The following is a 22,987-nucleotide window of genomic DNA, read 5'->3' on the forward strand; positions in this document are numbered from 1 at the left end:
TTAGTTTTGTCCGTGACGTCATGGTATAAGACGCAATACCGAATGCGGTGGGGCAAAGAATGGAGCACATAGATAAATTAATAAAGTCAATGGTATAATGAGTCCATTGATGAAAGTATTTTTTGTGTTGCCACCGTCACAACTAAATGACGTCAAACACTTTGCGTGCTGGACAGTGCCTTTGCTTAACCTGTCAGATGGATCAACATTAATGTGGTCCAGTCTAAACTGGGCCGATCTGATTTGGACATTTGCTAAGTAAAAACCGTGTAGACAGTCAGCCTTAAAAATCGGATTTGAGAAGGAATTTGATTTAAATGCCTGCAGCCCTTATGGACCCTGGCATTTGCTCAAAGAAAGCTGGGATTTGTGAGTCATGTCTTCCCGGGATTTTTTACGCAAGTCATTTTATGTGTAAAGTTACAATCATGTCTTTTTTCCTCAAAAGGGTCCAACAATGAGCATCGGTTCTGTCAGTTTTGCACACACCCAAAAAATGGAGTATCCTGTTGCTCCTGCCCTGGAAATGTAATATTTTGATGCATAAAACACAAAAGAAGTTTTGTCTGAATGCCACAATGGTGAATGATTTCCACAAACAGCATTGCAGCAAATCCTGCAGAAGTATCTGGAGGTCAAGCTCCATTTGTCATTCTTGTTGCGTAATGCAAACGTATGAATTGCTATAAAACTGATTCATGCCCATGTATTTTCTGGAGGTGGACAATTCATCCATCGTTTGTCATTCGCCAGTGACCGACCCGCCAGTCTGAAAAAGTGACGGACTGACGAATGACGGGCTGGTGAGACGGCCACTGGCAAATGACGACCGATGGATAATTGCCCAATTGCCACGGCACAGCTATAGAGGCAACTATTCCATACGCTACACTGTTTGCATGTGGCTCATGGACTCATCCATTCATCCACCCACCCATTTGTTATCTTCTCCAGAATTGTGGGTGAGCTGGAGCTGAAATGTGGGAACCAGCCGGAGTGTGCAAAAAGAAAACCCATGCAAACACGTACGTGTCCCATGAAAAGCATTTGCTACTTGCAGGATTTAATCCCTCCTTGTCTGATCGCTGTCCTCTCCATTCATGTTGCCTCCATCCTGACGTTTCATCTTTGAAGCTTAGAACATTTGAGAGATGAGTGATCTATCTCCTCTTGAGAAGTGTTGCGTGAGACAGTGTGTGTTTGTGTGTGTGTGTGTTATCAGAGATGCACTCTCTCTTCTTCTTCTTCTCCTGTTTGTGTGTGTTTTTATTTTACAAAAGACAGATGCCCCCCCATTGGATCCAACAGAACTTATCTTGTCGTTCAGAGCATGGTACAACAGTGTAGACCACCAAGTGCTCATCTCCTCTCAGGAGTAAAGGCGGCGAGATATGATGAAACAGATGAAGTTCTGCTTAAAGCTACGGGACCTGGTGGTACTCTGTCTGGCACATCTAGATGCTTTTGATAGCACGTCATGATAAGTAACATGAAAGTGTCCTGTCATCAGCTTTTTTTCTTCTCTTGTCTGCCCCACAACAACACAGAGGCATCAATAAAAATGTTTGCACGTTAGGCTACTCTTTTTTTCAGAGGGGGAACTTGGCCCTGTCAATGGTTTTTCTACTGGGAAGTGTGTACACTTGCAATCTCATCATTTCTGGACTGCTCACAGCCGGAAACTACCTCAGATCAATCTTTGTAGATAGCATTTATCCTCAATAGGGTTACTGGTGAGCTGGAGCGGATCCTAACTGACTTTGGGGCGAGAGGCGAGGTACACCTTGGAGCTATTGCCAATCAGTCGCAAGGCACATGTAGACAATCAATAATGGATGTTTTTTTTCCCAATGTGAGAGGAAGCTGTACTTGGAGAGAGCCTCCAAACTCCACATAAGTAATGGAGATTGTAATGCTGAACTGCTCAAATTTGAGGCAGACATGAAAACCACTCTGACATACGTATGAACTAAGTCAGGGGTGTCAAAGTCATTTTTTTCGCGAGCCGCATTGTAGTCATAGCTTCTTTCGGAGGGCCATTATGACTGTCAACCCAAATAAATGTATGAGCATCTCATATTATATACAGTAAAAGCTACAAAACAAACTGACAAATAACTCGTTTTCAAATCAGACGAGTAAAATCTGGTCAAATATTTACAAAAAAAAAGATATTACTAAAAGTGAAGACAATTTGCAATTCTAGGGATGACACACGAATTTGATGCACAATTTGTCTTCGCGGGCCACATAAAATGATGTGGCAGGCCGTATCTGGCCCCCGGGCCTTGAGTTTGACACCAGTGAACTAAGTAATTATAATACTTTTACACGTCCAAAAAGCAACTCTGCTCTGATGAAGTCATGACTTTATTCCTGTTGCACTGTATAATGTATATATATTTTTCTCTTTTTAGTATGGCCTTAATGCACCTAAAAAAAAAAAAAGAAAAAGAGTGTGAGACATGTTTATTTATAGTGTCCGATGCGGTAATACAGAAAGTGAATCAGCAACCTTTACATAAAAAAAAATAATAATCAAAATAAATATATTGCAAAGATACAATACCTATATACATTTACTGGACAATTTATTAGGTACACCTCCTCCAACTACATTTGATAACAAGAGCTCGTTTAGCAAACTCAGTTTGAAAATCTGTCTATTGTATTTATACGGTTCATTTGAACCTAATAACAATAATGTTGGCAGCTGAATGTACAGTATGCTGAGGCAGCGCTGGAGTTAGAAACACATATTTTTCTTGGAAATGCAATGAGGCTGACATCATGGTCAAGGAATCTTCATAATTATCACTAGTTGTATTTATTGCGATATTTAAAGCTATGAAATGCTATAAACGTCTTCGAATGCAAGAGTTGTATGTGACACTGCTCACCTGGGAGTAAATTGCCAAAAAGTCATTTTTCTAAAACCGTTTATCTTGTTCAGTGTCAGGCTCAAGGCAGACTACACCCAAAACTGGATGCCAGTCCAATATATAGACACCGTCACAAGTCATGGGAGTGAACCAATAGTGACCAATTTATGTGGAAATATGCACAATTGTAAAGAGAGCTCAAAAATGTCTGCATTTATTTTGAATACAAGTGTGCAAAGAAAGTTGCTCTAAGTGTAAAATATAAAATGTAAGAAAAATATCAAATAAGCTTCAAAACAAAATGCATTCCCCATCACAAATTTGTGAATTGTGAGCGAATCAAGTCTAATCAGGTCTTGACTTGGAATAGATTTGAGACTTCACATGACTGCAGTTGCTTTTGTAAGTGAAATAAATAAAATGAGACAGGAAGCAGCCACCACTCCCTGTCTTCGGGAACTTGGCACTTCTGTTTTCTTTTGGCTGAACCTTCTGTCTCCAAAATTACACTGATCTTGTAAAAATAAAATCAAATAATAATAATAAAAAAAAAAAGGAGAAAGGACACCTGCAAAAAAGACAAAGACCCAATTAAAGAAAGGACTCGTGTGTGCAGTGTGTGTCATTGAATGAATCTATCACTAATGAAGACTTTTCGCAGGATGACAGCGTGCTTGTTGACATAGCGCATGCTGAATGAATGTGTAACGTCTGCTGCTGTGCAGACGTTTAAACGCGTCCCTATCAATGTTGTTATGATTACACGCCACATCTCTCCGGGTCAGACCAAAGGAATGAGCTGGTCCTAGTGAAAATAAACACGATCTGCGCCGTGTATTACGCCCAATTGTAAAGCATCCACCAATGACAGCATAAATCCTCACCTATCTCCCTTCAGGGCCTGGGATTGGAACGACCATTGTGATTGGTCCCCGCAGATGAGCCCTGTTGTGGAAATGCCGTGTGATTTGCCTCCCAGAAAACCATCTTTGTTTGCTTCTGACAGGGGGAATGTGCTAAGCATCTATGTGGCACTTGGAGCAGCTCAAATGAGACCTTGGATTTTTCTAACGTGCACACACAAGCGCTTTGATCCTGCAAAGCAGGTGGGCGTCAGCTGTCCAAAAGAATGGGCGCTCATTCCTTTTTAAAGAAAACGCATTTGTCATATTGGCTGCTACAATCCGTGCAACATACCTGTTGCCAACATCGAGGTACATTTGTTCCCTCTTAGCAATTAAACTATGCGTTCTGGTTTCATAACACAGAGAGGCCGACCTGCCCCGTTGGCAGCAGGTCTCTGATCATCTCACTGATAAGTTTGGCTCCAATAAAAACATACCAGGCCTAGTGCGGCACCCGAGCCAAGCCGACAGAGAAATACTATACTGAGAAATACGAAACCCCAATATAAAACATTCAAAACAACACGTTAAACTTGAATAAAAGCAGAATGGGATTGCAGCTGGAGTTTTGTGGAAAGTGAAAAGATCACTGTGAATATGACACCTGAACACATTGTCATTGGAAAAAAAAACACTGAGAATGAAAAACAGAAAGTTTTAACTTGAGTCATCTTTGAAGCTTTAAGAGGTATCCTCAATCATAAGCAAATATGGTTACGAGTTGTAACCATTGTGATCACAGCAAAACTTATTTTTTGATCAAAGGTGGGTATATTACTGCATTTTGACATTCATCAGCAGCTTGGGCATCCATCTATCATCTTCAGTGCACTGTTTATTCAAATTGCAAAGCAAACAAAACTGTAAGTCAGCCCATCGTCGGCAAAATGGGCGCCTGCCATCAGTTTGAGAGAATACACACCTCTGTTCTTTATATTGAGGTGTGTTTATCATTTCGCATTTTTCCTTGACACAGTCCCTGCAGTTCGACTCGGTAACAGGTTAATTTAATTTCTTCATTTTGGTAAGAAAGAGCCAAAGATATACTACTCACGGTCCAGCACTTAATGCCAAGCCAGACTGTAAATTTGTAAGATACTTAACAGCTATGGATGCTTAGGCATTGCCTCTGGTGAAAATCTAGACAGAGGTTTTACCCCACATACAGACAGACAAAAACTCTTTCTGGGAATTTGAAACTTTGCTGGTCCAAGTCTCTTATGTCATAAGTCTCTTTGTATGTCCAAAAAAACTGTTGAACATCATTGACGGGCATCGCTTATATGCACTTCTAACTATGCCATCTAACCTACACCCAATCTTGAAAACATTGAACATATAATTTAAAAAAAAGTTTTTTATGCCCAAAAACATTTGATCCTGCTCTTTGTCAGGGTCTGTCCAGATTTGTGAAAGCTAATTGACTCTAAGGAATAAGACAACATGGAGATCGTCCTGATCATGACATGGGAAATGAATTAGGGAGATTCAGGTGAAACCTGAGAGAACCTGACAAATGATAGTTCCTGTGACCATTGACTCTGTTCTTTGCCAGATCTGTGCCATGATTAGCTGCTGGGAAATGAATGGATACATGGCTTCCTAGACCAAAAAGGAGGACCAACTTGACAAGCTTGCTTATTACACATGCGGGGCTGATTACACCAGTTGTCTGATACAGACAGAGAGAGTGCGTCATCAGTGACAGACTGACAGGTTGACAGACCTTCCGTCAATATTGACGATGCAAAATTGCAAGAATAACTCAGATTTGTTAGAATCAGGTGTTTTCTCCTGGCCATCTGGACCCCGTGGACATCCCATGGCAGGCAGCAGGATTTGTTTCTTCTTTTCTTGTACGGTGGGTTGTTAAGGTCACCTCGTCATTTAAAAAACAGCAACAATATACTGTAAGCGGGGTCTTTAATTTTAGACCCTGTCTCTGAATGTTGAGTGTGAGTCTGCTATTCACACGCATTTGGACAGAAGAGGTGAGAATCTCTAAGCAGATGTGTCTTTTTGCATAAATACGCCCTTGCAGTTGTCGTTCTTGTTTTCACCTGAATAAACCCAAATTAAAATTCTGAATCGCATAATAACTTGCACTGAATCATGTTGGACGTTGTGTGATTTAACAAACGTTCTCTGGCTCTGACATGAGGTCAGCACTCTTCCATGTTGTTTTTTCAAGGTGGTGTCTGGATATTGGCTGTTTTCAACCACCCAGCTTGTTGCCTCTATCCAGATGATGCACTGATGTGTCTTCCAGCCAGGGGATTTCCTTCTTCCAGAAGTGCTCAAAGTTGTTGGTGTGGAGGAGGATCACAGTTCTGTTGCCATAATGCTGTTCTGAAGTTCCATATAATATTCACTGCTCTGCTAAAAAAACAAAAAGGTCAAGGATACTAGAATGTTTGCTTTTACCTAACTATAAAACCAGTTCAAATGACATTTTACATTTGTTTAACTGAAAAATAATCCCCAAATCTTTCATTGTACCCATATCCATGCAAATAATGTAATTAGATATTGAAAAGCGTTTTTTAGTGATTACAAATTTATTGATTCAAATGCACTTGACTGAAGTATTTTCCTCAGGCTCGCTTTTGTTCTATAAAGCGTGCATGGATGGATCACTTGCTACTTGCTGGGACTTGTCCAGGTTCGGTCCCATGATTTACATTGTAAATCGTAGTGGGCCGCAATGTGAGAGCAGCAGATTAATGTACTTTATGACAAAGCCCTGTTTCAACTCTATTGGAAACATGGCAAATGGATTCAAAAGCAAAACGAATTTGGTCTGTTAGTTTAAGGATTGAGTAACAAGTAGTGGGACTGCAGGACTTTAAAATGAGACTTTTGAGAAAGACAATGATGGGAAGCAAAAGTCTTACTGTGGAAAAAAAAAAAAAAGCACACGCCTACCCACCCATATGCTTACACACATTTTGATACATTTCTGCAACTAGGAATCTGGATGTGTGCGAAACAGCGATGATTCTGAAAGACACTCAAGAATGAAATGCTGAATATTTGTACATAGGTCCAAATTTGCCTGCATTTTGCATAACAATCTACTGACAGTACTTCAGAACGATAATTTCTTTTGTAATAATATACAAAACAATATAGAAAAGGATTATTCCTTTTCGATATACCTACGTCGTTACAGCGGATTTTTCTTTATTTTTGTTGTTGTTGCTTATAACAAACTCTTCCAAATTGCACACTGAGTAATGTGTAATGTGTGTGTGAACTTCACTTGTACACATTTGAGTGTTTTTTTTTTTTTTGAGTGTAGGTTAGAAATGGTCAACTCCAGCAAGTAGGCTGACCCTTAGTAACAACCTAGCAACAGAGACATGATCTAGTCTACATTGAGTCATCCAGCCCACTTTTTCTTGAGATCGTGGGAACCCCTAAACAGAAAAAGATACCACACATGTAAACACCAACCTGCCTCGCTTGCTCACACAGCTTTTTTTCCATGGAAATCCAACATTTATTAAATCTACACAAAGATGGCAGATGTACAGCATAACAAATATGCTTAAAGTATTTCTGAGTAGATCATCTTATGTCTACACACTCTATGGTTTGGTCATGCACTTCAAAATTGACCTTTGAACTATACTATTTTTTAAATTGATATTGTCTCTCAAATTTACACAGATGTAAGTGTAAGTGTGAGATTTTAAAAGTGTAATAAGTGTCTTAAAAAATAGAACAGCAAAAAAAAAAAAATCATATCTCACCGGTGAGCTATTTTTAGGCCCACATGCAACTCACGTTCACCTCAGGAGCAAACGGGTGCCTGCAGGCACTTTGTTTGTGACCCCTGTTCTCGATCATGCTTGAAGATTGAGTTCATTCAATATTTTCTGACATCAAAAGAATGATCAAAAGTTGAAAAACAATGGCTAGATATTTTCCAGGATTCTCTTTGCATCGTCAGTCTTATCTCACTTAAGTCCTTTTCAATCAAAAGATAAGCATTTTACAAATGTAAAATGCGCCTTCTCCCCACTCCAACTTCAAGCAAGCAATTGAAGATATAGAGCATTTTGTCGAAAAGAACCCAATGGACTCAATCAATTTTCTTACTTCTCATATAAAACACGGTTTGCACTGACTTCATAGCTATTTACTGATAGTGGAAAGGAGAAGGCATTTTGTGTCATAATTTTCAAAGCAGTAACCAGACAGACCAATCAGAAATGGCATGAAACATTTACGGAGGAGTGGTGTTTGGAAAAGAACCGAGCGTGTGTGTGTGTGTGTGTGTGTGTGTGTGTGTGCGTGTGCGTGTGTGTGTGTGTGTGTGTGCGTGTGCGTGCGTGCTTATGGCTCAGGTGCCAGCTCTTAAGTTGTCTCACCCTCTCTTTCTTTCTCTCTCTGTCCTTCGTTCCCTACCTTTCTATGAGCCCGAGCAATGTCCAATGTTAATGACGTAGAGTAGACAGATATGTAACACACAAACAATTGTTATCATGGCAAACTTGAAGTAACAGGCTGCTGCAGCGCTGCCGTTTGTTTGCTTTTGAATACTTTCTCCGGTGATTAGACAAAAGACTTGATCAATGGAAAGTGTGTGGAGTTCAATTTACAGATGCAAAGACGACAACCTAACTTCGTCAGTTATTTGAAAACGGACCTGGATAGGTAAGTCATGGTGCTAGCACTAGCAAGGGCAGACTAAATTGGTGCAGCTTAACTTTTTTTTTTTTTTTGCACTCATGGTCAGCGACTTGACACTTGACTTGGATTTGGCCTCCGAGACTAGCGCCCATCTCTGGCACATATGGACAAACAAAAACACTCATGCATTCCATCCTGTTCTAAAAATAGCTCACCACCGATCGATCATGAGACATTGTGATTTGCTAGGCATGTTACAGAAATGATCATCATAAAATGTAAAAACCAGCAGAGATTTGTAGAAATAAAATATTATTGTGAGAAATCATTAACGTGATCAATGTTATTCATAATATCATACATAATATCATAGGTAGTTTGAGCAAAATGGTTACTTCAGAAGTGTTTATCCAACTGGTCTCTATTCACGTTCATCAGTGGACTACAAAAGTCGCCCTCGGCTTTAAAAATGTTGGTGACATCTGATTTAGCATCTTCGATGATCAAACAGGTTTTGGGAATGTGGGAGGGTGTCAGGCCAAAAAAAACTCACCCAAGCATAGGGAGAACATGCAACTTCCACAAAGGAAGGATTTGAACCCACGACCTCAGAAATGTGAGGCGGATGTACTAACCACATGGTTTACCAAATTTTTTTTTTTGCCAGGTGTTTTGTGCTTACTGAATGGCATTGACCAATCAATACTATAATGATTGATGTGCAAAAATGCATCAACCATCATCAAAAAGGTGAATCACTAATACAAGATCCTGATCTTAAAGGTTTTAGAATCAATTTCCATTATTTTCCAATTTGTTGGAAGTAAACATCAGGACAAATCGCAGGTCAACAAAGATTGCTTTGACCTCGGACGTTCTGCTGTAGAAGACCTGGGATGAAAGGTCATTGTGGTATATGTTTTTGCAAGCCCTCTACCAGTTGACATTTCTGCTGCACTCAATGAAAAATACTTCAGCCAGTAGCCTCTGACCAGGCAATAAATCAAGCGTTGGAAGAGTTTTATTGCACGTGTCATTTATTGCCTCAAATCATCAGCTGCTGTTTTGACCAAGAGAGGGAAAAAAAACAACACTGTTTGCCAGTTTGGTCACAAACAAGCGTAATTGGCAGAATTCACGGTTTGGGATGACAGCCAAATCCAAGCAGTTCTTCTGCCACCGTGAGCGCCGCTGCATGTGCATTTATACTGGGCTCGAGTGCAGTGGCCAATAAACATGCAGGATTTCATGGTAAATTCTTCTCACATATCCGTTTTCTCTGCCCTGTCTTTAACGTGCTGCCTCTAAGCCCTCTTTTCTCTGCCCCCCCCCCCCCCCCCCCTTGTTTTGTTATTTTACCTGGAGGTGCAGGTGTGAAAGGGTGAGGCTGTGGAAAAACATAAGAGCTTGTCATGAAGGAATCCACTGACCGACCTCTGCGTCTTGGCACACAATGACAAATGGCTTTGCAATTTTCCACCTGAATGAGGAGCAACAAAACACATTTCCACTTCCACTGTTCAGTCCGGCCAGTGAGAGTACAGTCCTTCTCTATCATCACGCCTAACCAGCAGCACGGCAAGCAGGCAAAAATACACTAGCTACAAAATGTACCTTTTTAAGAGTGACGTCACACAATCAGCTGAATGAGGTTAGATTGTAAAAACATGTGTTTGCAAAGATAGATAAAACAATAAAAAATAAAGATTGAGAAGTCACTGGTGTGAAAGTGTGTATGCCTCTTGTCTCCTTACTGGTAGCAGCGGCTGTCCCGCCAAGCGCCCTGTTTAGTTTGGCAGTGTTGCGAGAACACCACGTGCATGTTTTATCTTTTAATTTATGGTTTCACCAATAACTCCCTTCAAATTTGTGTTTATCCTTCAAGCTCCACGGCATTGCAGCAAAACCAGACAGACAGCTGGTAGATGTGCAAGAAACTGTATACTCTTTAATGGACTTTGCATCTGTATTGCATCATGCACAAAAGCCATTAAACACGAACCACACATTATCTGTCAAAAGGCTTGTGTGGGAATTCCTAGAACATGATTATTTGCTCCTGACCAACTGCAGCACATGTGATTACCTTCAATACCAGATCATCATTACATTGTAGATTCAAAGACAGTGGGGATAAACACATTGATAAATTATTGAATGCTTGTTGATATTCTCATTCATCTGGGTCATTTCTTTCTCAGAGCACTGGTCCGGTTCAGTAAACAATTCGGAAAATAGATGTCTTGATGGGTAAGGAATGAATAAGGTGGACCCACTGGTTACCACATCCACCTTGCACTTCAGAGGTCCTGCATGGGTTCAAATCTGGGATCTGGCCTTCCTGTGTGGACTTCAAATATCCTCTTTGTGCCTGTGTGTGGGATTTCTCCAGGTACTCCCATCTTTTTTCAAATTACAAATTATGCATGCTAGTTTAGATGGATTTGTCTTCCATTATGTTATGACATAGACAACAAAACAGCTATCAACATAGGAAGGGCTGCAGATGAAATCAGAAAACGGTTTACAAGATCGACCTTATTATACCATCTTCATATAAATACAGACAAAAGCAAAAATAAACTGAGTACACTGAGGGTACTCAAGAAAATAATTTATTTTACGTATATCAACAGAAATCAAAATAAATGTGATGTGATTGTTTCATTACAATACCACCATCTGAAGTGAAGTAATGGTAAATAAAAAAAAAAAAACAATGATTAAAGAGACACATAGTCACAATAAATGGATATGTACACAGGCGGACAGATGGACAAGATCAATCGATAGCTAGATAGATATTTAAATGCAAATACAGAGGTGCGTATGATAGTTACTCTCCAGTAGAAATGATGTGTAAAAGTCATTAGAATCATCTCCCTACCCTCGTCAGATGCACATGATATTTCTCAGGGGAATCCATCCATCTTTTAGAGAATGCTGCGGCTGGTAATTCCTGCTAACCAGTGTTTTCACTGCTGATTGAATTGCTTCCAAAGCAGAGAGGAATGTTTCATGTGGAAGCTATGGAAATGAACCAATTGACCTTTTGCCTGACCCCAAAGATCTCTACGCCCTGTGGGAGAACAAACTGTCAGGCGGCACCAGAGTCGGGAAATCAAAGGGAGAGCGCTACACTGTTATTAGAGTAATGGCACTGTGAAACAAGCTGACACTCCTCCTGCAAGACTTGAGTTCACATAAGATAACCAGATTCTAATCATGCAAGGTGTCGTATACAATCAATGATGGTATAAATGCATGGATTAATAACATGATGAAAAAAGATGAATGCAAATTTAGCATGGGTGTGTTTGTGTGTGCGTGCGGGCATGTGTGTGTGCGTGCGTGTGTGTGTCCTGGCAGGCAGGGCAGTCCAGCCGGGTGATTATTTCCTATAGGGGATAACCTGTCACAGTGCTGAGAGCCTAATTGATGCCTCATGCTTTTCGGTGGGCAATTATGGCGCCCAAATGTCAAGCCCTAATTTGTGACTGTGTAATGTGGACACACACATGGGCCAGCGGAAGGGGTGACATGGCTTCTCCACAGGGATTCACTCACAGGTTTGTTGAGCAGATGTGAGAGTTTTCACCATGGCAGCTCAAATGCTGTCATGGTTTATCATTAATCAGTTACACAACACATTTTGCCTCGTTTAATTTTGTGAGCAGAAATAATTCAAGATAATATTCAAATCCGACCTGTGTCAAAAACATGGAAATGTGCACGCAATTTGAATCGGTCGGTCGGTTATTAATGACAACATTGGTTATTAATGACCTCGTGTATAAATACAAAGATATTTAGGTTGTGGTCAAAATGAGAGAACTGACTAAATATCGAAAACAGAATGTATGCATATAAATAAAGAAAAATTGGGGTACAAAATTAGTTTTGTCACTTATGTTATGATTATCACTGTCCCTTGAACACATTAGGCCTAGTTAGATGTTAGGTTAATATTTAGGTTGGTAAACCCTCATAATGTTTATGAACAAAAGGCACAAAGGTTATGAACTACTGCCGACCTATGATAAAAACTTGCTGTCTTTTACGTGAGGATTCAGGACCTTTTTTCACTGAAATCTATTGGATGATTGTTGTATGTTTGTGAACGTAGCTTATCATTGGACATTTAAAATATAATTTGGTCTGCCTGCACAACTTGTGTGACAATAAAGGTCAAGTCTGGCTCAAATTTTGTGCTCCAGTGGTTAACATCTCTGCCTTACAGTTTGGAGGTACTCATATGCATGTGTTTTCTGTAGTACTTCTACATTCCCAGAAACATGAACATCAAATTAAGACTTTAACTTATCCATCGGTATGGATGGAAGTGTGAATCTTTATTGTTTACTGTATTCTGTCAGCTGTGAGTTTTAAAGTTGAATACTAAAAAAACATAAGTGCTTCTGTCACTCTCTCCGTACTTGCCAATGCACCCAAATTTGGGGATTTGATTGTCGAGGATTTGCTCGCCATCATATCTAACGATAGCTTCTTTCAACTGTTTCCACGGAGATAGAGATGCAAACAGAGAAGGATATTTTCCACCGGAGCTGACTGCTTGAAAGGTTGAGTGTAAGTAAATCAGGTATGCTGCTCTAATTGCTCTTTGCCGATGTCAAACCGCAAAGTCCTGTCAGCCACAACACAGTACAATGCAGCAATAAATGAATGACGGATGGGTGTTGGGGAATGGATAACGGGATCATACAATAGTTGACACCTGATGTCAAATTGATAATCACTTCAACTGCTGGTGTCCTCCATAGAAACACACACAAGGCAATTAACTTAGAAATGTGCAAACTTCAAAGATACCTTCATCAATAGTCACAGGATTCATCTGACATAAAACTCAGGAGGTGCTACAGGTGAGCTTCTTCGGACCTCCCTGTCCTCCCGAAAAACTTCAATCCAAATATAGAAGTGATGCCCTGGGATCATCAGGGCTAGACAACAAAGCAGGCTATATTATTTCTTCACACCTCTGCGTGTCTCAACAGCAGGTCTGAGATCAGAGACTCGGAGAGGAGTGGCCGATCACTGATTTCCACACCTGCTTGACTGTGGACTCACTACAAACACACGCACATACACACACACCCATATGCGCGACTTGATTGGGTTTCCAAGAGCCCTTCAAGACCAGCGTTGAGGAGGTGATGAAAGTCAGGGAGCATCCATTAGGCTTGGGAGAGAGTGTTTTCAGCAAGTCGTTGCACACCACCTGGAAGAGCTGAAGCTCAGGAGGCAGGTAAATTCCAAAACATGCTCTGATAATATGAATAATGAGTAAGAATGGGGGGATAACGCAAAAGTCTTATTTAACTCAAATGTGGAACAGACGACCAAGATCAAACTGTCAACAAAAGTGCAGAGAAATTTAAATCAGTGAGCCTGCATGTGTAGGTCCAGCTGTTTGATAGTTGAAACGGGTCCATGGGATAACAGATGTGTGATGTGCTCCAGTGTAATTCTTGGTTTTGCTGCTGTTGTTGTTTGCTTTGTTTTTTCAATCAAGCAGTTGCCAAAGAACTCATTAAAACAACAAAGCAGCATCAAGACTTTTTGCACGATACATACTGTGTTCTTTGGATCTCATGGAGAGATGGGACTGGAAAGGAATGATGACCACACCCCTTCCATCACTTCTATTGTGTGAAGTTAAAGAAAGATGAGTCGTGACATTGGCACATCAGAGTTGTGTATCACGATAGGCATGCGTGTGTTTACACAGCGGAGGTCCACACGCACGCAGGTGATAATTCCGGTTGCATGTTGCTGACATTAATCGATGACAGAGGCGTGTTGATGTTCAAGGTGTGCAAGTGGGAAAGTCCCAGAGGATCACACAGTAGAGAGAGAGAACGAGAGAGAGAGAGAGAGAGAGAGAGAGAGAGAGAGAGAGAGAGAGAGAGAGAGAGAGAGAGCGACAGAGAGAGAGAGCGACAGAGAGAGAGACAGAGAGAGAGAGAGCTGGCAGTAAGCTTGTCTCCCACTAACTCACCATCAACTGCACGCACGCACATCACAGACTGAGCTTTCAGCTTTCAAGCTTCAGTACAGATCTGCTCTCATCCGAGGAGAAAACAGTGCGCAGATATGACATAATAATGTGTCATCCTAAAAATATAGTACTGAGACATTCATCTTTTTTTTCCTTACTGCTTACAAATTCATGCAGCAACCTTCTATAACCATTTTGGTTAACTCTTATCTACATGAGTCAAATATTAGAAACTACAAACACAAAAGTACCTATATTGTTCAATTAATATTTCTCCGACAGTGTCAGTTACGGTAAAGATACATTTAATCAAAAAGGAGCATCTATCTTTGCAGAGGAAGACTTTTTTTGATACAGCTCTTACACTGGAACTCAAGTGGTCTGTTGTATATTTTCTTAATGATTGTTATAATGACGACAACGACACATATTGGAAGAGATATATTGGTCTTATTTTTTTGAAAGAAAAAAAAAAAGAAAACATTTAACTTCCATCTAAAAAATAAGCTGGCGGCAGAGGTCACGTAATCTTTATCACTCTGACCTCCGTTTTTATTTAGCCACTAACTTGTCAGGCCTGGAGGTCACAGTTGTTATTGGCCCATTCAGCGTATTATAGACTTTGATATTTTTATGTGCGTATCAACTCTATATGAACTGCCTCTAAGCTTGATGGAGCCCATGAAGAAAGACAACATTGATCTTGTAAGCAGGTTTATATGTTGAAACTGTGGCTGATAAAGGCAACCAGTCAAAGTGCGCTTCTTGGCTTTCCAAAGTAACCTTGAACATAAATTAGCTCTGATTCTCACATCGATCACATTTGTATTTTGTGTTTGACATTTGTAAAGGATGTTCTTGATGACACACATGGTTTGTGCCAGATGTGTTATTTCAATTGTGGTTTGTAGTGAAATGCATTGAGAAGGTCCATGAGAGGGTCCATTACAAATGTCACCGATATTGATCAGATTCCTGGTGGCATTACAGTATCGTGGAGCTTTTCTCTGGATATAAGTCATAATAATAGTACAGTGTTTCAGTCTTTACATAATTCATACAATTTCTAGTGGTTTCTCTATATTGCAGGTATCTAAATGTAAAAATATATTCTGAAAATAAATAAATATATAACATAAATATACGTATCTAAAAGGAATAAATAAATCGGTACACTTTAGCTCTTCTTTTTCCTTTTTTTTAAAAAAAAAAGTCTCGGTTTTCCTTCAAAGTCCTCTCAAGCAGACGAAGCACCTAAATAAACACGTTCCCAGAGGCTCATTGGCCGAGAAGGCCCTTTCCGCTTGGACTCCTATTCCTCACAGGTACTTTGTGGCTCTTCCGTCCACACGGACAAAATGACCCTCTCTTGCTGAGCGTGCAGACTGACAGAGTCAGACAGTTTCATCTCTCTGTTGCTGCTGAGAGATGCCCGTGCATTCCTAGATGGGGCCCCGGTGCCTTTATCCCTGCCGGTTGCTCCGCTGTCCTCCAGCCTGCACTGGCTGTGTCCGTCCCCCGTCGCTCACTGTCTGCGTGTGAAGGGCGCTAGCAGCTATTCCCGCTCCAGGCCAGACCTTGGTAGGTCTCAGCTGTGACCCAGGATGTCCCTGTATAGCTCTGGCACGCGATCAGGGTCAACAGGCCTGGGCAAGAAGTGTGTGAATTTTTGATGTCGCCTGGATTTAGTCCCATCCCTTGGTGTCCCATCTTTATTTAAAGCCACAAAGTAACGTGCCCCTTTGTCTCCGTGTTTGTAGAGGTTGGACGAGTATGTGTTATACCAGTTCTCCTCAAACTGCTCCCTGAAGACGCATTCAGCTGACAGCTTCTCCTGACAACAAAGGGAAAAGCATTTTTAAACATTTCTTTAAAACACAAAATCTCAAAGAGAGTGCATCCACTACGTGTTAAATATAGTGTAAAATTGTGCAACATCTGTACACACATATGCACCTTAAACTATCTGTCTGTCTGTCTGTCTGTCTGTCTGTCTATCTATCCATCTGTCTATCAAAATAAGGTACTTACAGAGCCATACAGTTCCCCTTTGTCATTCATTCCCAGATAGAGTCCACTGTCCACTCCTCGGATGCTTATTAGGCCAACAGCGAGGCTTATGAATTCCAAAATACCTGGAAATTTCACAGCATAGCATGCAGTGTAAGAGTGTATTAGTCATACTGTAAACAACTTGACAACTATGCATTTTTTTTAATGACACACAAGACAAGCAGCCTATGTTTGATTTTTTTTTTTTTTTTTTCGTGGGGCGGTGGTTAGGGTTAGGTCAATTTCACATTTCTAATTGCTGTACTCTCATCTCTTTAAGATAAAGGACAATGTACCGAAACGACTGTGGTCCTTTCTGGTCCCTTGCACAGAGCCATCCGGAAGTATCTCCAGATGGAAACCAGTCCTGCAGTACAACTGTCTCCTCCTCAGGATCCCTTTGAGGTGCGTTAAATCCGTGGCCGAGCTGCGGGACAGTCTGTCCCCCGGTAAGAGTTGCTCTCCCAGCAGAGTCGGCGGACTGTCCACGATTGGGGTCAGGAGGAAATGGGATCCGACGTGCGCAATACCGTCGATGCCGTGCAAGCCACCAAATTCCCCGAGAGAAGCAGCAGCAGAAGCAGCCATCGCGAAGTTCACCGAGGAGCACACTTGGCGTCGAACCTGGCCGCCACGATCACTTATTCCATGTTGTCCGTTACAGACCCACGCTGTGCAATGTTTTCTCTCCACTGTCCTCACTCTGCAAATACAGGCTTCTTCCTGTCTCTCTCTCTCTCTCTCTCTCGCTCGCTCGCTCGCTGCCCTTGCTCGCTCGCTCGCTTTTACCACTCCTCACGCTGCATACCTGCGGGTCATTGCGGTTGTTGCCTCTGTGGGTCCGTGGCGGGGAGATTAAAGGATGCGTACAAGCTGCAGTGCGGGCAGGTAAGTAAGATCGTGGGAGGTTTGCGCTCAAAGTGGCAAGCAAGGTAAAGCAGGTGCAAAGGCAGAGACGTAGTGGGCGGGGCTGTCACACTTGAGACAAGTCCTGGCGGGGCTGCCCCCCCCCCCCCTTCTCTGCCACAGGGATTCACGCCTTCATGAGGACCTAAGCAAAGTTTGAGTTTGCGCCCTCTATTTCTGCCAATAATATTGATTAATGGATGATACATAATATATATATGTATACCAACCCTAGCAACATCCCTCATTACATTAAAATCAGGGAGGTCGGAGTGCAGAATGCCTGTGTACATTGTGCTTGACATTGCAGAAACAGAAATAGAATTGCTGGAGACTGTGCAGTATATTGGCTTGAAAACCGCACGATCTCCCCTTGTGGAAGATGTAGTTGTCCGCGCATGTGACATGGCAATTAGAGACCGCCTTGCACCCCCGACCAGGCATCTGTGTGTTGTCTGTGCTACAGAGGCACCATGTTGATGATCCCTGATCTAGGCTTATTAAAGGTAATACAAATAAGACAGTCAACTATACACGTAGTGTAAAAGGGTCATTGTTTATTTAAACACCGTAAAAACTATTTGTTTACATAACAACAATCACGTACACAATACTCAATCAAGCAAACAGTGATACCTTGACTTAATAGTTTAATTTTTTTCCGTGACCAAGCTTGAAACTCAATTTCTTAATTACAAACTATTGTTGTTTATTAAAATAAATTGAAAGACCATTAATCAATTCCAGCCCTTACAACACCACTATCTTTTGTTATGTATTTTTAATACAGAAAATAGCATTGGAATGTATTGTATTGTATGAAAAATTTTTTTTAAAAACATAAAGAAATAAGTAGGTTTTATAAAGTGTAATTACTGCACTTTTGGGCTTGTCACAAACAGTTGCAGTATTGTGCTTTCTCATGTTGTCTATTTCTAACTGTGTGTACCATTCAATGAATGGCTAAAAGTGCATTGGTGATTTTTGTTTCACGAAAGTAAGCATCTTGTACCACTCCACAAAAAAAGCAAAGTGTGTGTGTGTGTGTGTGCGTGTGTGTGTGTGTGTGTGTGTGTGTGCGTGTGTGTGCGTGTGTGTGTGGTGGTGGTTGGGGGGGCGGGGGGTGCACCTAGTGCTCGCTAGTTCAGGCACCTGTGCTACCACATCCCCCCCACCCACCAAACAATAATGAATACTACTTCAGGCTGCGTTGATTGTGAATTGCTTTTGGGTGCCCCCTAGTGATTGTAGTGCCCAGTGCTGGTAGTTTGCATGTGTCTTGGGCAGACTCTGATCTATCAAAGACATACAACAAGTGTGAATCTACACCCTTAAAAATCCAGGTTAAAAACAACCTACTGTGGGTTAAAGACTCGACCGACCCAACTTCCTGCGTTGTTTTGCAGAAAACTCATATTTTTTTGTATAAAATAGCCCAACAAATTCAGTTGTATTTTCAAAACAACTCAAAGTAGTCTCAAACTAACCAAACTTCATGGCTTGGTCCAATTTTTAATCCAGCAGTCAATGCTTGAAAAAAAAAACCCAAAAGTACTCCAGGGTCTATTTTAATACATTAGCATCATGCTGACTCTCCACTCCAGCTCAGTTCAAGGTATAATCTTGATACGCCATCCAGATCGGCTTTATGATGACATCATCGAGTGCATGTGAATGTACAGTTGTCTACTCCCTTTAATGTTGCCACTATCAGACGCTGTCCATTGCCCTTTGGTGCTGAAACAGCGCAGTGACCACATGACCTAAAAGATGTCCAACCCAAATTCTTTTCAAGAATATAGAAAGATTTATATCATAGGATGGATACTTGAATAACGATGTGGTCGCAAAGGCAGCTTCATGTCGTAGGATGGATACTTGGACAACGATGTGGTTGCAAAGGCAGCTTCCAGAGCAAACAGATGTTTTTCATGCACCATATATAGTTGACCGAAGGGGGCGGGGAAGGTGGTTTCCAACATCATATGACCAAAACCAGAAAACTGGTGAGCCAATACCTGAGCCCTTAGGCACTGTGATGTCGACAGCAAGTGGCAAAATGGCCGCCCCCTGTGAAGTTTTCTGCTGAATTGTTGTTCCACAAACATCATATTTATCAGAAGGCCGTGTTTAGACTATGTGAGCGCATAGAGAATATTGTAAAGACAATTTTTTAAACTTGACTCCCCCTCTACAAAACAGAGAAAATAGTTTTTTGAAAAGCACAAGTGACAAAATGTTATAAAGATTGAACAAGTACTTTTGAGAGTTTTGATTCTGATGTAAAAGTTGTATCAAAGCAAATAGTAAAGATTGTATGACATTTAGCAATTGTTTTGAATTGTTAAAACAAAATAGTAGGTATCTTTTGCAGACACTAAATTGGTCATAAATGCGAATTAGAGTTAATTTCACTAAAAGGTAAACTGGGATTAGCACTATAATAGCCACCAAGAGAGAAATGTACCACACCTGTCATTGCTGTCATAGCTGTATCAGAAATAAGATATTATTTTTCAGTTTTATACAACACTTTCAGAGAAGTATTTATTGAACAATATGCCCATTACCGTAATTTCCAGACTATAAACCGCACCGGACTATAAACCGCACCAGCTAAAATTCAGGGATATTTTAGTTTTTTTCTTACATAAGCCGCACCGGACTATAAGCCGCACGTGCACATGAGTTTTTTTACAAAGAAAGACAGTACACAGAAAGCCGTAAAAATCCATAAATACGCCGCGCCGCCATTTAAGCCTCAGGGTTCAAAGTAACCTTCTGAATAAAATGCATTAAAAGTTCACATTCATTACAACTTGTTTTTGGTGAGCAAAATGTCAGAAGAATTGAATGTAAATGTTGATTGATTGGGTTTTAACACAATGCAGATGGTCCAAACAGCGCCACTGCTTTGTGTAATCTCTGAGTCACATGGCAGAGTATGAAAAAGGGTTTAGAGCCCTTTGACGCAGGTCACCTAGCGTGCATTCCTACTAAAGCTCATAATAGTCACAAGCAACACAGCCAGAATAAGCAGCAGCCATAGTAGTGTTTCAAAATAGTATTTTTGTTGTTGTTTTGTTCTCCAAGATACCGCACAACAGTGGTCCACAGCCTTTCTGCGAGTGTATAAAAGTGATCAAGTCATCACAAAAATCACGAAAAAATCGTATATAAGCCGCACCTGACTATAAGCCGCAGGGTTCAAAATTTTGGAAAAAAGTCGCGGCTTATAGTCCAGAAATTACGGTAATGTGTTGATTTTTTTTTGCCAGTGATGTCAAACTACACTGAATGCTACTGACATTTTGATACCTCTCAAATTATGCCGTGTGGGTTTTCGCCACACATCACAATAATAAACACATTATTAAATGAATCTGAATAGGTTGCAGCCATAGTATTGTTGCTAATTGGTTTATTATGTCGGAAACTAGGTCACTGTTGCTGTTGTGGACACAATGCTGACTTTTGAGCTGCCAGCGAGGGATCAATTCCATAGTGTTTGAAAGGTGAATGGCGTGTGAATGGTTGCCCGTCCCGAGTGTGATGAACTGGTGGTCACTTTGGGGTGTCGTCTGCTGCGATAGCCTCCAGCTTCCCCACAAGCTTAAACAGCCGTAGAAAATGATTTGCTGTTGGAGGATGGTAACTTCCCTGGTACGCAGGGCTGACATTCGATGATTGGTGGGGTCAGTTAGTGGGGGGGGGGGGTTAATGGTTAAGCGGTGGGGAAACACATTCTCTGTACCCATTAGAACTGGCACAGTGCCACCTGACTGAGAGATCCACTCTGTCCTCACCAGACCAGCCGCTCTGATCTGGCTGGGACTGGACAATTATCTTGTGCACAAGGATGAAAAGTAGGGCCCGAAACATCATGCACCCTGTTTTAACATTCAAGCAAGGCTCCTGTTTCGTTTCATTTTGTCTTTATGTCACAGAAATCTTACATCCTTTAAAAAAAAGAAAATAAATGTATCTGTTCAATAATTCATGAATGTGTATGAGCGTTTGCAGGCTCTGACTTATGGTCAGGAACGGAGACGTGAGCACGTGCCTAGTCATTACTCAACTCCAGCAAATGAACCAAAAGTGAGGACACTGTCAAGGAAAAAAATAATTGGTACTGATGCCAAGATAGCTATTAAAAAAAAAAAGCAGAGAACAGACTGGTGCTATCTGTAACTACAGATTTATTCCTGCAAATGTAAACGACCCACTGCCTCTGATTCTCACCCCGTGAACAACCTGTATATTTATTTGCACAAAAACACAGCATGATTGACAAATACACATACCCCAAAATATTGACCATTGATATAAATTCTCAAGACCAAAAAGAGATATGAGATTTTATAGGAAATCCGTCACACCACTCCGTGTTGAGTCCACTAAGGTGGCGATATATGTGTTTTTTAACTTGATGTGTTTATACCAACACTGTGTGAGCTGATTTTCATCTGAGTGGTTGGTGATGGGAGTTTCCAAAGTTGGTTAGATCAGGACTCTGGATGTTTCTGGGAACTGCAGTAGGTGCATTCCAATTCAAAACCCCCTGATGTCAGGATGACTGGAAATTTGGTCCTATCTTTGCTACTCGGTTGATAAACTGACCATGTGCTCAGTCACGATTTGCCTGATCACACCCCAGTCCAGTTATCAAATAAATACCTCCAACTTTGCTTTCCATCTGCAAAGATTTATGGCCCTGATGGCGCTTACCAACCCTTTAAAGTAGATTTTGGAAGTTTGATTTCGTTGGCTCTTATTTGAAAGGTCGGCCGCACAAGTTGAAGGAAAAGCACAGAATGTTCTGTTTTGTGTTTTACATGATCAATCTTATTGCGGTCAGATTTATATATGATGATATCAATTTAAGGGTTATAAGAACAATATATATATATGCCCAAAACATTTTTATTTTTTCTCATAACAGATAACTTTGTCAAACTGTCGAAATTGGAACCCTCCAAGAGAGCAATTCGTTGAAAAGCACATTGGATGCGTCATCAGACAACATGTGCAGGTTTGATGTGCTTCAGTCATAACACCTGCATAAAGATAGACATCTTTACCAGCAACCCCACTTTTATGGCTCACTTATGTGGCAACAAACTTGAGATCCACAGTGACCAAGCAAGGCTTGTCATAAATGTAATGACGAGACATTTTGATTGCTATGATTGATTGGCATTTGAGGTTTCTGACCTGCTGTCCTTATTCTCTTGTCGCGTTTGTTAAAAAATGTTAATTGATGTCTTTGACAGTTTTACTGTGGTTTTTAACATGCAATGCAATATGATGGTGAGCATTATTATTGGAGTTGTTGGAGACTTCACTTATTGTAAGTGCAACTTTCCTCTGCTTCTTAATGAATCAATAATCATTGTCATGCATGTTATTCTTATAAGCACATTGAGCATTTGATGATCACATAGCAACTATCATCCCATACTTCCATGCAGGCTCTAAAATGTGTCAATGCAAGGTTATTGGCAGTGTTATCAATGTCATTATATCCACCATGTGTTTTTACGACACCCTTCCCTTATCTGCTCCTTTATTGGCCATTGGAATGC

General features: G+C 40.9%; 1 protein-coding gene across 1 annotated transcript; it reads right to left on the minus strand.

Moving 5' to 3' along the window:
• Positions 1 to 15,141: 15,141 nt before the first annotated feature.
• Positions 15,142 to 17,084, minus strand: fgf20b (fibroblast growth factor 20b). The gene is made up of 3 exons (XM_049749394.1): positions 16,793 to 17,084; positions 16,476 to 16,579; positions 15,142 to 16,278 (listed from the first exon to the last, which is right to left on the minus strand). The coding sequence occupies exons 1-3, from the start codon at positions 17,082 to 17,084 to the stop codon at positions 16,033 to 16,035; spliced, it is 642 nt and encodes a 213-aa protein (XP_049605351.1). The 3' UTR covers positions 15,142 to 16,032.
• Positions 17,085 to 22,987: the final 5,903 nt, after the last annotated feature.

The sequence above is a fragment of the Syngnathus scovelli genome, chromosome 1 (genome assembly GCF_024217435.2).
Source record: "Syngnathus scovelli strain Florida chromosome 1, RoL_Ssco_1.2, whole genome shotgun sequence".
Lineage (NCBI taxonomy): Eukaryota > Metazoa > Chordata > Actinopteri > Syngnathiformes > Syngnathidae > Syngnathus > Syngnathus scovelli.

What these genes read in the sequence shown, in the direction of transcription:
- fgf20b (XM_049749394.1), bottom strand. Translation starts at nt 17,084, where the DNA reads ATGGCTGCTTCTGCTGCTGCTTCTCTCGGGGAATTTGGTGGCTTGCAC. An exon ending in AAAGGACCACAGTCGTTTCG is followed by an intron (nt 16,580 to 16,792) that starts GTACATTGTCCT and finishes TGAAATTTCCAG; the next exon opens with GTATTTTGGAATTCATAAGC. An exon ending in AAGGGGAACTGTATGGCTCT is followed by an intron (nt 16,279 to 16,475) that starts GTAAGTACCTTA and finishes CTTTGTTGTCAG; the next exon opens with GAGAAGCTGTCAGCTGAATG.